The 13,644-nt window shown below is 44.1% G+C and overlaps 1 protein-coding gene across 3 annotated transcripts in view; it reads left to right on the top strand.

Annotated features, from left to right (window-relative positions):
• The window catches only part of MATN2 (matrilin 2), a 127,927-nt gene that overhangs the window by 63,360 nt on the left and 50,923 nt on the right, over positions 1-13,644 (top strand). For 2 of the 3 annotated variants that reach the window (XM_036086504.2, XM_036086503.2), the window contains exon 5: positions 2,494-2,616. The exons of the other annotated variant lie outside the window; for it this stretch is intronic. In XM_036086504.2, coding sequence (XP_035942397.2) covers positions 2,494-2,616 — 123 coding nt within the window. The remainder of the gene's footprint in view (positions 1-2,493; positions 2,617-13,644) is intronic. 3 annotated transcript variants of the gene reach the window in all.

The following is a 13,644-nucleotide window of genomic DNA, read 5'->3' as shown; positions in this document are numbered from 1 at the left end:
CTCTAGCACTCACACATTTATCTGGTGGTACTGGAAAGACCTGATCATGTCTGTCTGCCTCACTGGAATGTGGGCTGATCTTACTCAGTGATTTCCCAGAGCCTAGCACACTGTCCTCGCGCATGTAGTTGGTGCTTCATAAGTGTTCATCTGCTGAAAGTACAGTGACAAAGGCCCATCCTCCTTGTCTCCCAATAGGGATGTTCCTAGACTCCTAAAAATACTACAAAAGGACAACCCAGGTAGAATCACGCTCTCTCCCTTTTGACGGATTTTACCCTGACTGGTCTGGCTTGCCTGCTGAATGGGATTGATTTCTCAGCCTGCCTTCCAGCCCTCTGTCCCCTGGTGTCAGCTGTCCTTCCCATCTTCCCTCCTGCCACTTCCCTTGGAATTCCCAGCGTGGAATTCAGCTATCCGGCCTGTCCCGTTTTCCTCACTTCTGCACATGTACTCACACTGTTCCCTCAGCCCAGAGTGCCTTTCCCCTTCTGCATTCTCTCACACTTACCTGCCGACCTTTTGCAATCCTCCCTTGACTATGGGGCTAGTTTGTTCTACCTCAGGACCTTTGCATTTGCTGTTCTTTCAATCAGAAATGCTCTTCCTAGAGCTTCACATTACTAACCCTTAGAATACAAGCTGGGTGATGGCAGGAACCCTTTTGTCTCTTTGGTTCATGCCTGTATCCCCAGTACCTGGGGCAAAGGAGGTACTTCATTTATTGAATAAATGAAGAGTATCCTATGATTCAGATTTTTCTTAGATCTCTGGCTCAGGCTTGTAACTGTAGGTTTTATCACTAATTATTCACTATGATTTTTACATGAGCCGAAGTTTTTTCTGGTTATTGGTGTTTTTCTTCTATCTAAATCCACTGGAAATCTCAGTTGGAGTTCCCAATTGGAAATCTAAGATAATAAATATACTGGTAAGAGATAGAAGAATTTGCATCTATAATTTTCTTCATCTACTTTATTGATTTGGGAGTGAAAATACAGCTTTTAGCACTTGAAAGCCAGAGTCCCTATTTGTACAATCTTAGACATAAACATTTTTTAATGTAATGCTGCAGATTTTATTTTTAAAAATTATTTAGTGCATTTAATAGAGGTGATGAATAAATCAGCTTTTATCTTTTCATCAATTTAATATTTTGTATTTATCTAAAAGCATAATAAACAATAAAACTCAATGACACCGGAGATTACATTAAAGTGTAGCCATTGGATTCAGGGATCAATCAAGCTTTCCAGTTAATTGAGTTTTTATCATAGCTTTCATAGTGATAACTTTTAACCAGTGGAAACTCTTTTTAATATATTTGATCTCTTTAATGCTCTTTGGTTTTCTCTAACTTTAATGGTAAAGTCACTGGAAGAGCTAGTTATGAAACCAAGCCATTTTCCTTGCTGAGAAATAATGTCATCACATCAGCCTGTTTCTTGCAAAGGAGAGACTGAGTCAGTGATGGATTGAAAATGCCTTTAACTTGGGACGCCTGGGTGGCTCAGTCGGTTAAGCGTCTGCCTTCGGCTCAGGTCGTGATCCCAGGGTCCTGGGATCGAGTCCCGCATCGGGCTCCCTGCTCCACGGGGAGCCTGCTTCTCCCTCTGCCTCTGTCTCTCTCTCTCTCTCTGTCTCTCATGAATAAATAAATAAAATCTTAAAAAAAAAAAAAAAAAAAAAAAAAAAGAAAATGCCTTTAACCTTTTCATCCTCTGATATATTTTTAGTTCCCTTGCGGTGAATGTATTCTGTGAGTTCATTTTCACATTGCATTTGCGTGAAGAGCCAGGGCTCAGCGTATAATAAATATGTGACTCAAAGAGGCCCGCTAAGAACCATATATCCATTTCTCCCTAGTAATCTTTGTTACCTCTACCTAACCTCCTTTGGCTTCACATTTTCCTCATTTGTTACTGGCATGAAGAAATAGAGCTTAAGGAGGATTTCTAAAGACCGATCTGGTAGACAAATGGAATGAGGAGAAATATTTTCCAAAGGGACAGATGCAGAATTGGGACCTGCCATGTTTTGGGTGGAGTAGCAGGTCTTTTCATGGTGCTCTCTCTCAGCTTCCCCATCTGCAAAATGTCCATGACTGTGCCAGACTGGGATTACAGAGCATTTTTGTTCTTGAAGAACAGGAATGGTACTCGATGCAGAAAAGTGCAAATGCTTGCTCATGATAACATACAGGAGCCATCAGAATGTTTCAGAGCACTTTCACGAACATGAGGAAAATACAAAACTGATGTTAATTTGAGATTAGTCAATGCATTTCCTAGAGGTGAATAATTCCAACTTTGAAAGCTATGTTTTTCTTTATACAAAGAAATGCATCAAAATGTTAACAGTGGTTGCCTCTGGATGGTAGGATTACAGTTATTTAATATGTTAAAAGGGATTTTAACAAGTGCTTGTTGCCTGGCCGTGTGCTGAGGGTCATCTCCCTCAGAGCTGGGTTCTCATGGCACGACTCTGCCCCAGTCCAGGATCTGTGTGCGGCGGAGGACCACGGCTGTGAGCAGCTCTGTGTGAATGTTCTGGGCTCCTTTGTCTGCCAGTGCTACAGCGGCTTCACACTGGCCAAGGACGGGAAAAGATGTGTGGGTGAGTACTCCCCTGCCTGGTTTAATGGGGAAGGGCAAGTTGAGCAGAGTGTTGTGGGGGGGGCCTCCCACGGATCCAGCTGCTCTCCTCTGAGTTTCAACAAAGTGCTCCATTGCCTGGTCTAGTTGTTGGTCAGAATTTGAACTCTGAAGACTTCATTGATGGCTGAGGCTAGCATGTTCTCATTCAAGGTCCTCAGCAAAAGGCAGATTTCTGATTGTCTATGTAAATATGATTGTCCCTTTATATACTGCATCCCTTGAAAAGGACTGAGCGGATTTTCGTCAAATGCGGAGGCAGTTTGGGATGGCCTGACTGCAGTATAGCTCATGTGCTGTTCCTGAGATTCCCTTGCTGGTGGGCGAGGTTGCTGAGTGGCACCTCAAAGATGGAGGCAGCCTTCCTGCTAAGTATGGATCTGCTAGCGATGGGCCCCGAGTGACCACCAGGGATGAGAGCCCAGCTGTCTGCAAGAAGACACCATTGTCAGAGGAAAGGGACAGTTGCCTCAAATGCAAGCCCAGGGAAGAAGTTGTAAGGGCAGTGCTTGGAATTTCAGGCACCCACTTGCAATCAGTTGAGTGGCTTCCCACTTGGGCAACTCCACCTTCTGTGACCTGGTGGGAGGTAGGAGAGGTGGGGGTGGCATCTGATTTCTTCAGTGAAGGATAATGGTTCTCCCCAGCACCTGGAGAGCATGCCAGCAGGTCCCCCATGCCACCTCCCTGTGTGTCTGCAAAGCACCTTAAACTCACACGGTCTTATTCATCCTTCCTCCAACAAACAGTGCCTGGCAAGCAGTAGGTGTTCGATTAACTGAACTCAGTACTTCTAAGGCAAAAAAATCTGGAGGCAAAGGAAGGGAAAGGACTCAACTGACATCAGAGCCAGAACCTACTGATTCTAAATCCTGCATTTTCTCTTCCATATCCTATTGTTTTCTGGGGGATATGTTGTTATGTCCTGTTCTGTCTTGCTTCCCACAGTGAATGATTATTATATTGCACACAGAATTTACATTTTCCAGCACACTTTGATTCTTAGATAAGGAAGCGGAAGGAAAAAGCAACAAAACAAAAGTATAGGTGGCATCTTCTTCGCAGGTGAGAATCAAGTGGCTTTGTTTGCTTGTTTTTACACATGATGGAATGAAAACTGCCCTCATCAGATGTCCACAAGTGGAATTGGTCTCCTAAGCCTTAGAGGTTTTATTTATTTTTTTCTTCATCTGCTGGTGGTGACAGTGATAGGTAGCAAGTTACCACATCCACCAGCACGGGCAGGAAAAAGCCAACATGCTTCATTCATTTTTATTATACAAGTAATATACTTTCATTGAGGATAAGGATTAAACAGATGAGCACTGGGTGATTTATGCAACTGATGAATTGTTGAACACTACATCTGAAACTAATGATGCACTACGTGTTGACTAATAGAATTTAAATTAAAAAAAGGATTAAGCAGATGAGAAAAATCACTATTAATAGTTTGTTGTATTTTCTGCCAGACTTTTCCCTATACACACATCTAATTCAAGGGGCTCCTGGGCAGCTCAGTCGGTTAAGCGTCTGACTCTTGATTTTGGCTCAAGTCATGATCTCAGGGTTTGAGATCGAGCCCCTCGGTGCAGAGTCTGCTTGAGATTCTCTCTCTCTCTCTCTCTCTCTCTCTCTCTGCCCCTCCCCCCACTCATGCACCTGCTCTAAATAAATAAATAAATAAATAAATAAAATCTTTTTAAAAACATAAAAATATCTAACTCGAAACATTTTGTTAATGTTGAACAAAATGAGGTCATACTATTTATTTTGTCTAACCTATATTTTTTCCCTTACCAGTAGTTCAATGGGTAGAAACTTCGGGTGCTGTTGGGTCAGACGGAAATTGGGACATTGGGAATAAGGCCAGTGGATAAGCTTCAGGAAAAAGGGTGAGGGTGTCTGGTTAATTGGGTGAGGGAAGGAGCAGGGAAGGTCCAGAGCTTGTGTAGGCAACAAGGAGTAGATGGGGCAGGGGCAGTAGGGGCTGTGGCTGGGGCAGGAGACCTGCCCTGGGCCTTGGGAAACTGGAGGGTGGTGAGGAACCCAGTTTTCTGAGTGTTGCCAAATAATTGCCTTATCATCCCTGTGTGGTAGAGAACCTTGGTGTCTCTAAGGGTTTTGCTGTAACTTTTGGGGTTTGACATTTGTTGAAGAGCAACAAGCATGAGGATAGAAGCTACGCTTGCCAGGGAGCTGTTGTGGGCTGTGTTCATTAAAGATGGGCTTTTCTTGGGGCGCCTGGGTGGCTCAGTCATTAAGCGTCTGCCTTCGGCTCAGGTCATGATCCCAGGGTCCTGGGATCGAGTCCCACATCGGGCTCCCTGCTCCTTGGGGAGCCTGCTTCTCCCTCTGCCTCTGCCTCTCTCTCTCTGTCTATCATGAATAAAAAAATAAAATCTTAAAAAAAAAAAAAAAAAGATGGGCATTTCTCTTGCTGCTGCTATCAGCGTGCAAGAATGTCTGCCTTTCCTCAGAGGGGTTGTCGAGGCAGAAGAATGGGAAAATGGGAGAGACTGTGTGACCCAGGCCTCATCCATCAGATGTTCCTGTCATCATCGTCCTCAACCAAGCACCTGACCTGTTGGAGGCCAGGAGTGAGATGATTAAGTCGTGGTGGACCTTTGTTGCCAGTTGCCTTGGTTAGGGAGATTGAGCACATCTCCAGAAGGTCAAGTGCTGCTGGATGGGGCTATGCTGAGGGCAGAGCCAGTGGCGGAAGTAAGAGAGGCTACAGAAGGTCAGAGAAGAGGGTCATTCTGATGGCCAGGGTGGGGAAAATCTGGGAAAGGAAGGAAGGGTAGCCATTGGACAAGTGTCCAAGACAAGGGGAGACATGAAGGGCAGTAATGGTGTGGACGGGGCAGCGTTCTCAAAGTTCAAAGCCTGTGTTGGGAGAGGCAGGCCTTGCTGTTGGGCGCGGGTAGGTGAGGGGGAAACCGTTACAGGATGCTGGACTGAAAGCTAAGCAGGCAATCTAACCTGAGGACAGCAGTCTGAAGGGGCTTGTCAAAGATGGAGACTCTGGCTGTCAGACTTAAACAGGAAATTTAGAGAAGCAAAGGCTGCTAGGGACTCTGGAAGCATTCCTTCAGCGACTGGTCTGGATGGCCTGTATATAGATGGGAACATTAAGAATATGGGGACCATAAATCCCAGTTAATCCAGCATGATCCCAGTTTATGCCTGTTGGCTCAGTTCTCAACAGCCCTCCCTTTCACTTTCAAAGGGGTTCTATTCTGGGTTGATAAATTATAGGATCACCCTAGTTAAGGCCAGTCTGGCTTAAACAGTGGAAGAGACCAACTCTGTTGAAGTAGAGAGTTCCTGAAGGTGTGAAGTAGAAGATGAAATTGAAGAAACCAGCTGGAAACCTAGTGTTCAGGGCTTTGAAAATCAGGCTGAAGAGTCTGGAAGAGAGACACTGAAGGGTTTCTAATTGGGAGTGACAGATGCAAAGCCTCATTTTAGGAAACTTAATCTCGTGGTGAACTGCAGGATGGATTCTAGAAGGAAGATGGTGAGGGATGGAAGGACCAGTTAGGAGACTCTGGCAGTCCTCAAGGAGAGGTGACAAGAGCCAGAGTTTGAGTGACAACTGAAGAGATGGAGAGGGAAGGAGTAAGGGATGAAGAGGTGCTGTAAATAAAGGGGAGGAGGAAAAGTCAGAAGTCGTTCCTGAGTTGGAGCTTCCATGACACTGACAGATCATGAGTAGTTTTAGAGAAGGTGAGTTTGAAGTTGAGGTGGGACCCCGACAAGGACGTGTCAGGAGGGAGGAGAAAAGAGCACCCCACGATGAGGGGAGGTTAGAACCAACAATGCAGCCGGGAAGCAGCAGAGCGTGTTCCTTTCTAAATTTTAATTTCCATTTAGTTTTCACTTTAAATGCGTATTTGTGTGTGTGTTTGTTTTGACCTTCAGTACAGTAAGACCTGGGCTCCAATCCCAGTTCTGCTGCTCACTGATCATGGGTCATTTCATTTCTGAGCCTCCATTTTCTCATCCATATTGTAGAGTAATAATACCTATGTCATAAAGTGTTGTAGGATTAAATAAGGTAACGAGTCAAGTTTCTGATACATGCAAGGCCATTATTATCATTATTACAGTGTATATCATCATCATCATCATCATCATCCTGGCTATCCCGAAGTATGGAGTGAGGAGAGAGTGAAGGCCTGAGCCTTGCTGGCCTGAGCCACATGTAGGGAGCAGGAGAGACAAGTGGGGTGGGAAAAATATCTGTGAAGGAACAGCCTAAGGTGGGGGCGGGGGTGGGGGGAGGTGGGCAAAAGAATCAGAAGTCATGGAATATGATGGGAAAGAGAATTTCTAGCCCAGGTCAATATTAATGTCATGCTCCAGCGAGGCCAAAGGGAACAGAACTTAGAGAAAAAGCCATTGAGTTGAGTCACTGATTCATCTCAGCAAATATTTCTAAACTCTCTGCCAGGCACTCTGCTGGCCATTAGGGACGCAAAGATGACCGGAAGCCCATGGATAATGATTAAGAGGGGTTGAACAGAGGGCAGATTTCAGGGAGAGGGGGAGGTGGTGAGACATTGGGGACAGCAAATCTAAATTATTCATTTAGAGATGTGTGGTAGAAATTCATTACATCCAGCTATAGGGGATTGGATGCAATGGGTTTTCGGTTTCAGCACCTTCAAAGCTGTGGTTCTAGCTCTTTGACTCATCCCAGAATTATGACCGTGACCTGCATGAAAATTCAATTCTTAGACAGACTCAGGGCTTTTCAAGACAGCGTTTCCATTTTTGAGTTAGAGGAACATTAAATTCTAGTGTTGGAGTCCCATTTCCCTAACTGCTCATTTCACTCTGGACAGTACTGAATTTATTTCCACATTCAGGTGATCGAGAGTGGATTCCCAACCTAGGTTCTCCTTTTGCTTTAATTGAGTTCCCTCTATTTGTAATCCATCAGCTGCCTCTAAAGCTGTGTTAATTTCCACCCAACACTGCATTTTTCAAAGACTATTTTTCTCTATCTTTAAGGGTCACTTTTCTGCTGTACTTGTTCATCTGGTGTTTACCAACTGCCCTGTCTTTGGGTTAACTTTGGTCCTGTTTGCATCTTATCTGCCTAAGCATATTGTAAACCCTTGGGGACAGAAGCCAATGGTAGTACTTTTCATCTTTCACAGAGCAGACTTGCATGCAGTATGTTTCAATACATTAACTGAGGCTGAGTAATTGATCACAATCTCAAGCAGTCATGTATTTAAAAAAAAAACCTTGTTCCCTTGATTGCTTTTTAAATTACAAAATCAATTTTTGCATATTAAAGAAATTGTCAGAATATAGATGTGTATAAGGTCAAAACTTGAAAGCCATTCCTCTTCAGTTTCACTTCCTGGAAGTAATCACTGCTAAAAGCTTGGCTTCTCCTCTCTGCCTTTCTTCTAAGATGTCTTATGTATAGTATTTGCTTGTCGTTACCATCCAGGGGTTAACACAATGCCTGATGTATAGTAATTACTCAATAAATGGTTGTGGAACAAGTGAATGGCACTGAGGTATTTCTTAACCCCCAAATTCAATTTTATCTGAATAAAGACGCAGGGTGATAAAAACCTAATCTACATTTATTGAATATTACTAAGTCCTAACGCTTGTTTGAAATACTTCATGTATAATTGCAACAACCCTATGAGGTAGATACTATTGTTATCACATTTTATAAGTCTCTTAATCTTTCTCTGTTTCAATGAATTTATCTGTAAATTGAGGATAACAATAATACATACCTCAAAGGATTGTTGTGAGGGTTCAATGAGTTGATATATGTAAGGCATTTGCTAATATTACTATCATATTGTCTGATACATGGGCAACTGATAAACATTAGCTGAATCTGAATTTCTATATCCTTTTTATTTAAATAATTAATTTATTTGTTTGAGTGAGAGAGAGGGAGGGAGAACGAGTGTGAGGGAGGGGAAGTGCAGAGAGGGAGGGACAGGGAGAGAGAGAATCTCAAGCACACTCCGTGCTGAGCGTGAGCCCAATGTGGGGCTTGATCTCACGACCCTGAGATCATGATCTGAGCTGAAACCAAGAGTCAGATGCTTAACCGACTGAGCCACCCAGGCACCCCTGAATTTCTATAGCCTTTGTGAATTTTTGTCTTCTTATGAATGCTTGCATTTAATAGCATGTCAGATATATGCTACATTTACAAAATCACATTGAGGCCCATAGTCAGAACGATGGCGGCACGTAGCATGGGGATTTAGCATGGTGTTACTGCTGCCTTCAGAGCTTTTCCCCTAGATTCTCCTCTATCAATGACCTTCAGTGAGGAGGGGATGGTTGATAATTAAGTTGGGGAAAAGGGATGGGAGGATCCATTTTTATATTGAAAGGTCAGCTTTTTAGTTCATTAGCTAACCACCCATGTTTGAAGCATGACCTCCCCCAATTCAAAGATGTTAAGTATTAGATTTCTCCCTGTACTGGTTTGCTAGGGCCATAGCAAAACCACAGAGTGAGTGGCTTTAACATTAGAGCTTTATTTCCTCACAGTTCTGGAAGCCAGGACTCCAAGGTCAAGGTGTCAGCAGGTTGGTTTCTTCTGAGGTTTCTCTCCTTGACTTGCAGAAGGCCTGCCTCTGCGTATGGTCTTTCTTCTGCGGACACACATCCCTGGTGCCTCTGCGTGTGTCCAGATTCCCTCGTCTTATAAGGACTCCAGTTAGACGGGATTAGGGTCCACCCCAATGGCCTCATCCTCATCAAATCACTTCTTTAAAGGTCCTACCTCCAAGCACAGTCACATTCTGACTGGGTTTAGGACTTAAACATACGAACTTAGGGTGGGGAAGACCATTCAGCCCAGAACACTTCCTATTGTTATTAAAATCAATAAGAAACTCTCTGAGTTTCAAACTCCTGCATGTAGAAATCCAACTGTGCTCTCAGAGGTTTTGACTCTGACTCTACGTGTGTGTTCTGTCTGCTCAGCAAGTCAGCTGCTTCTACCATTTCTCTCATGATGAATTTGGTTTTTCTTACTCTGTCATCAGCAGACTTTAAAATCCAAATGCTTCTCTTTGAAATATCCTATTTCTAGTGATGCCATCCCCTTGCAGACTGATGCCGGCTGAGAAAACTTTGGACTATGACCAGGTTGTAAATCAGAGCCCATCGATCTTAAGCTTCATTACCTTGTACCAAAGTATCGTTTATCCTTGGACACAGCTGGGTGATTTTTCACCTATTAGGCAGAGACTGAACGCAGCAAGACCGGCTTCTAACCCTGAGGTTTTAACACTGTGTTCTGGTGCGCCGACTTCCCTACAGCCAGGGAATTACCCTTTCTGCTCGTAAAGGAGAGCATATAGATATGTCAGGCAAAACAACTGAGAAAGGATTTTATTGAAGGAGATGAAGACTTGGAACACAACAGGAGCATCTCTGAGTTACGCACATGGAGCACCTCCATACGTCTGCTCCCTAAACTTGGCCTCTCTTTTTACAAGTACAGTTTTGCAACCAGGGAAGTTACGCAAAGAACCCAAAGCATGTGGCAAAGGGTGTCAGAGTTGAATGGACTGGAATTCTCTTGGTCTTAAAAATCTTTTAGGTTCACAGGCTTGAAGTGGGCTCCTCCACATCTAATGTCATACTCCTGGCCTCCTCTGCTGTCCCCAGCAGCCTGGCAGCAAGCCAGTGAGTGGCCCTCAAGTCAAGGGGAGATTGGACACCTTGGGGTTTTACAGGCCAGGGTCTTGAGGCCCAGGAATGCTTGAATCCCACCTTGCCAACCTCTCCTCTCCCCTTCATTTCCCCAGATTGCTGAGCACACAAAAAACAAAACCAGCAAGAGAATCAAAGTCCAGGAGAAACCTTCTTACCCCGTGAGCTTGGGCCTATGGTTGGCCGATTGATGGAAAGTGTCTTTGAAAGAGTGGAATCATAAAAAAACCACATACCCAAACCTATCTTAACCTTTTTGTTTTTACTTAAAACACCTAAATGTATTTTTAATAAAAATTACCTTTAATTACACTTTTGAAAAGTACTAATTTTATTTTTTAAATCTATGATTAAAAATTTTTTTTCTGGCATAAATCATACCCATAATGTACTGTCCATGATTTTCAATTTTGGTTTCTTGAAGTTGGAGCAAGAATTTGAAGAATTCTGTAAAGCAGCCTAAGGGCAGAATCCTTGTAAATTTTTATGAAAATTTCCCCACTCTTTTACATGTTTTATCCATGTCTGGTTCCACAGCAATTTTGGTTAACAAATTGCTTTAATTAGGTCTTTCCAAAGCTTTCAATTTAGTTTTGTTTTTTTTTTAAAAAAACTCAATTTGTTTTAATGCTTATATTTAATTGGTTTTCTTAGTATTTATAATTAAGTACAATAACATGCATAAATGACATATATAGCTTTGGGAACAAAACCAATTTTGACTCTTTTTGGCAGTGGTCCTCAAATTTTAACATGCATCAGAAGCATCTGGAGGGCTTGTTAAAACACACATTCTTGGGCCCTACACCCAGCTTCTGATTCACTAAGTCTATAGTGGGGCCCGAGAATTTGCATGACTAACACGTTCTCGAGGGATGATTGTTGCAGCTGGTTCCCCACCACGTTTTGAGAACCAGTGCTTTATAAGCATGCAGTCAGGCGAGAGGGAAAGTACACGGGTGTTCTGGAGCACAGGTGTTCCACCACAGCTGCTTTATAAGCATGCAACCCAGCCACAGCTGTTCAGAAGAACAGGTGTTCCAGAAGCCTGGAGCATTTAGTATGCTCTGGGCATCAGGTCCCATATTTTCAGAGGGAATGAAAAGCATTTACTGATCAGGCATTGGTTAAGTGGAGGTCAGTTAAAAGAGCTTCCTCTGTACAACTCTATTAACTGCCTGATCCAACACTGAGTGTTCTAGAGCATTATGGAAAAATGCAAGTTTGGAGTATAGGGCTTAGATTTTAGGCCTAAGCAAAACTTCCCAACCAGTCCGCACTCTAATAAGGGGCCAGCATACTCAGGTGTCTCTCTGAGGGACAGAGCTGGCTGGGCTCAGAAATTACACTCGTTGCTGTGTAAGAGGAAGTTTCAAGAGAGAGGGAGAATCTGAGTTTCTGACTTCAGGTATAGATAGCGGCCCACTCATTGTGATAATGTCAAAACCAGTGCATGGTTTTGGTTTTCAAATCACACATGTGTATTAATTGTGGATCCCATTTCCTTTTTATTATTTCCAAGTTTTTGATATTGGAGTATCCTAAAATGTTATAGAGGGAAATGGTTTCTTAAAATTAATTAATTTATTTATTTGGGAAAGAGGGGAGGAGGGGCAGAGGGAGAGAGAAAGAGAAACTTAAGCAGACTCTTCACTGAGTGGCTAGATGTGGGGCTTGATCTCACGACCCTGAGAATACAACCTGAGCCAAAACCAAGAATCAGACACTTACCCGACTGAGCCACCCAGGCCCCAAGGGAAATGTTTTTAAAAAGAAAAACAAATCATCCATAATTCTACCACCTTAACACTGCAAGAATTTTCATTTCTAATTTCCAGGCTTTAGGCATGCCTAGGAGCTCTATTTTACCTGGGTGTAATCCCTGTAAATATTCAATTTTGAGATCTACTTTTTCCACCAAATTTTATGTCTTCCTATTTACAATTACGTTAGGATGAGAATGTTGATAACTGTCAAATGCCCCAAGTAGAACTCCCGATCTTCTCCCACAAACTCACTGTGCCTCCCCCATCAGATGACAGCAACTCCATCCTCACGCCAGATCCCCCAAGTCAGCCTTCCTCCCTCTCTTTTTCTCCTGCCCACCTCTATTCCAGCAGGACCCCCACGGTCCCCACCTCAACTTATACCTGCTGCATTAGCTTCCTAGGGCCGCCATCACAAAAGACCATAAACTGGGTGACTTAACTCAACAGAAAGGTATTGCCTCCTAGTTCTGGGGCTAGAAGCCTGAAGCTGAGGTGCTGGCGGGGCCGTGCTCCCACTGGAACTTGTAGGGGAGAAGCCTTCCTTGGTTCTGGCAGTGACTGTCAAGCCTTGGTTTCCTCAGCCTGTGGCCACATCACTCCAGCTGCTGACCCCACATGGCGTTCTCCCTGTGTGTCCGCGTCTTCACGGGGCATTCTCCTCTCCCTATAAGGACACCAGCCGTATTGGGTTAGGGCCCACCCGTAGGACCTCATTGCCGCTCCATTGTATCAGCAAAGACCCTGTTTCCAAATAAGATCACATTCACAAGTACTGGGGAGAGGACTTCAACATAATCTTTTTGGGGAACACCTTTAGCCCAGAACACCCAGAACACTGCTCCTCTGTCTCCCCCACCCACCCCTTTGCCACGCCATCCTGCTTTCAGCCTCCACTGTTCCTCACTGGGATGATTGTAGCCTTCTAACTGGTTTACTACTGTCATACTTGCTCTCTGTGGTCTGTTCTCCATTCCCGTGTTCAGAACCTTCCAGTGACTCCCTGCTCACTCAGAGTAAAAACCAAAGTCATTGCCATAGCCTCAGCGCCTCCTGATGCGCACTCATCCTCACCTCCCACCCGGCTCTGCTCCAGCCCCGCTGACTTCCCTGTGGGTCCTTCAGCACCCCAGGCAGATGCCCACCTCGCGGCCGTTGTGCTTGCTCTTCCTTTTGCCCCAGTGCTTGCTCCCTCCCAGTTATCCACTTGGCTCGTGCCTCATTCAAGACTCTGCCCAAATGCCACCTTCTCCTGAGGCCTCTCCTGGCCACTTCTATTACCTTCCACCGTCCTTCCTGCCTCCCCACAGGATCTATTCCTTTTCCCCAGAATACTCTCCATCTTCTATGAAATGATCTAATTTACTTATTTAATTTTTTGACCACCCCCACCATCATCCAAATGTAAACTCCTTGAGGACTGGCATCTGTGTCTGTTTTGTTTTTTGCTCTATCCTTAGCCCCTTAAACAGGGCCAGGCCCGGGGTAGGTGTTCAGTA

This window comes from Halichoerus grypus, chromosome 5 (assembly GCF_964656455.1).
Source record: "Halichoerus grypus chromosome 5, mHalGry1.hap1.1, whole genome shotgun sequence".
In the NCBI taxonomy this organism is placed as follows: Eukaryota; Metazoa; Chordata; class Mammalia; order Carnivora; family Phocidae; genus Halichoerus; species Halichoerus grypus.
Note: the sequence above shows the minus strand (reverse complement) of the source record. Positions and strands in the feature narration are given on the sequence as shown.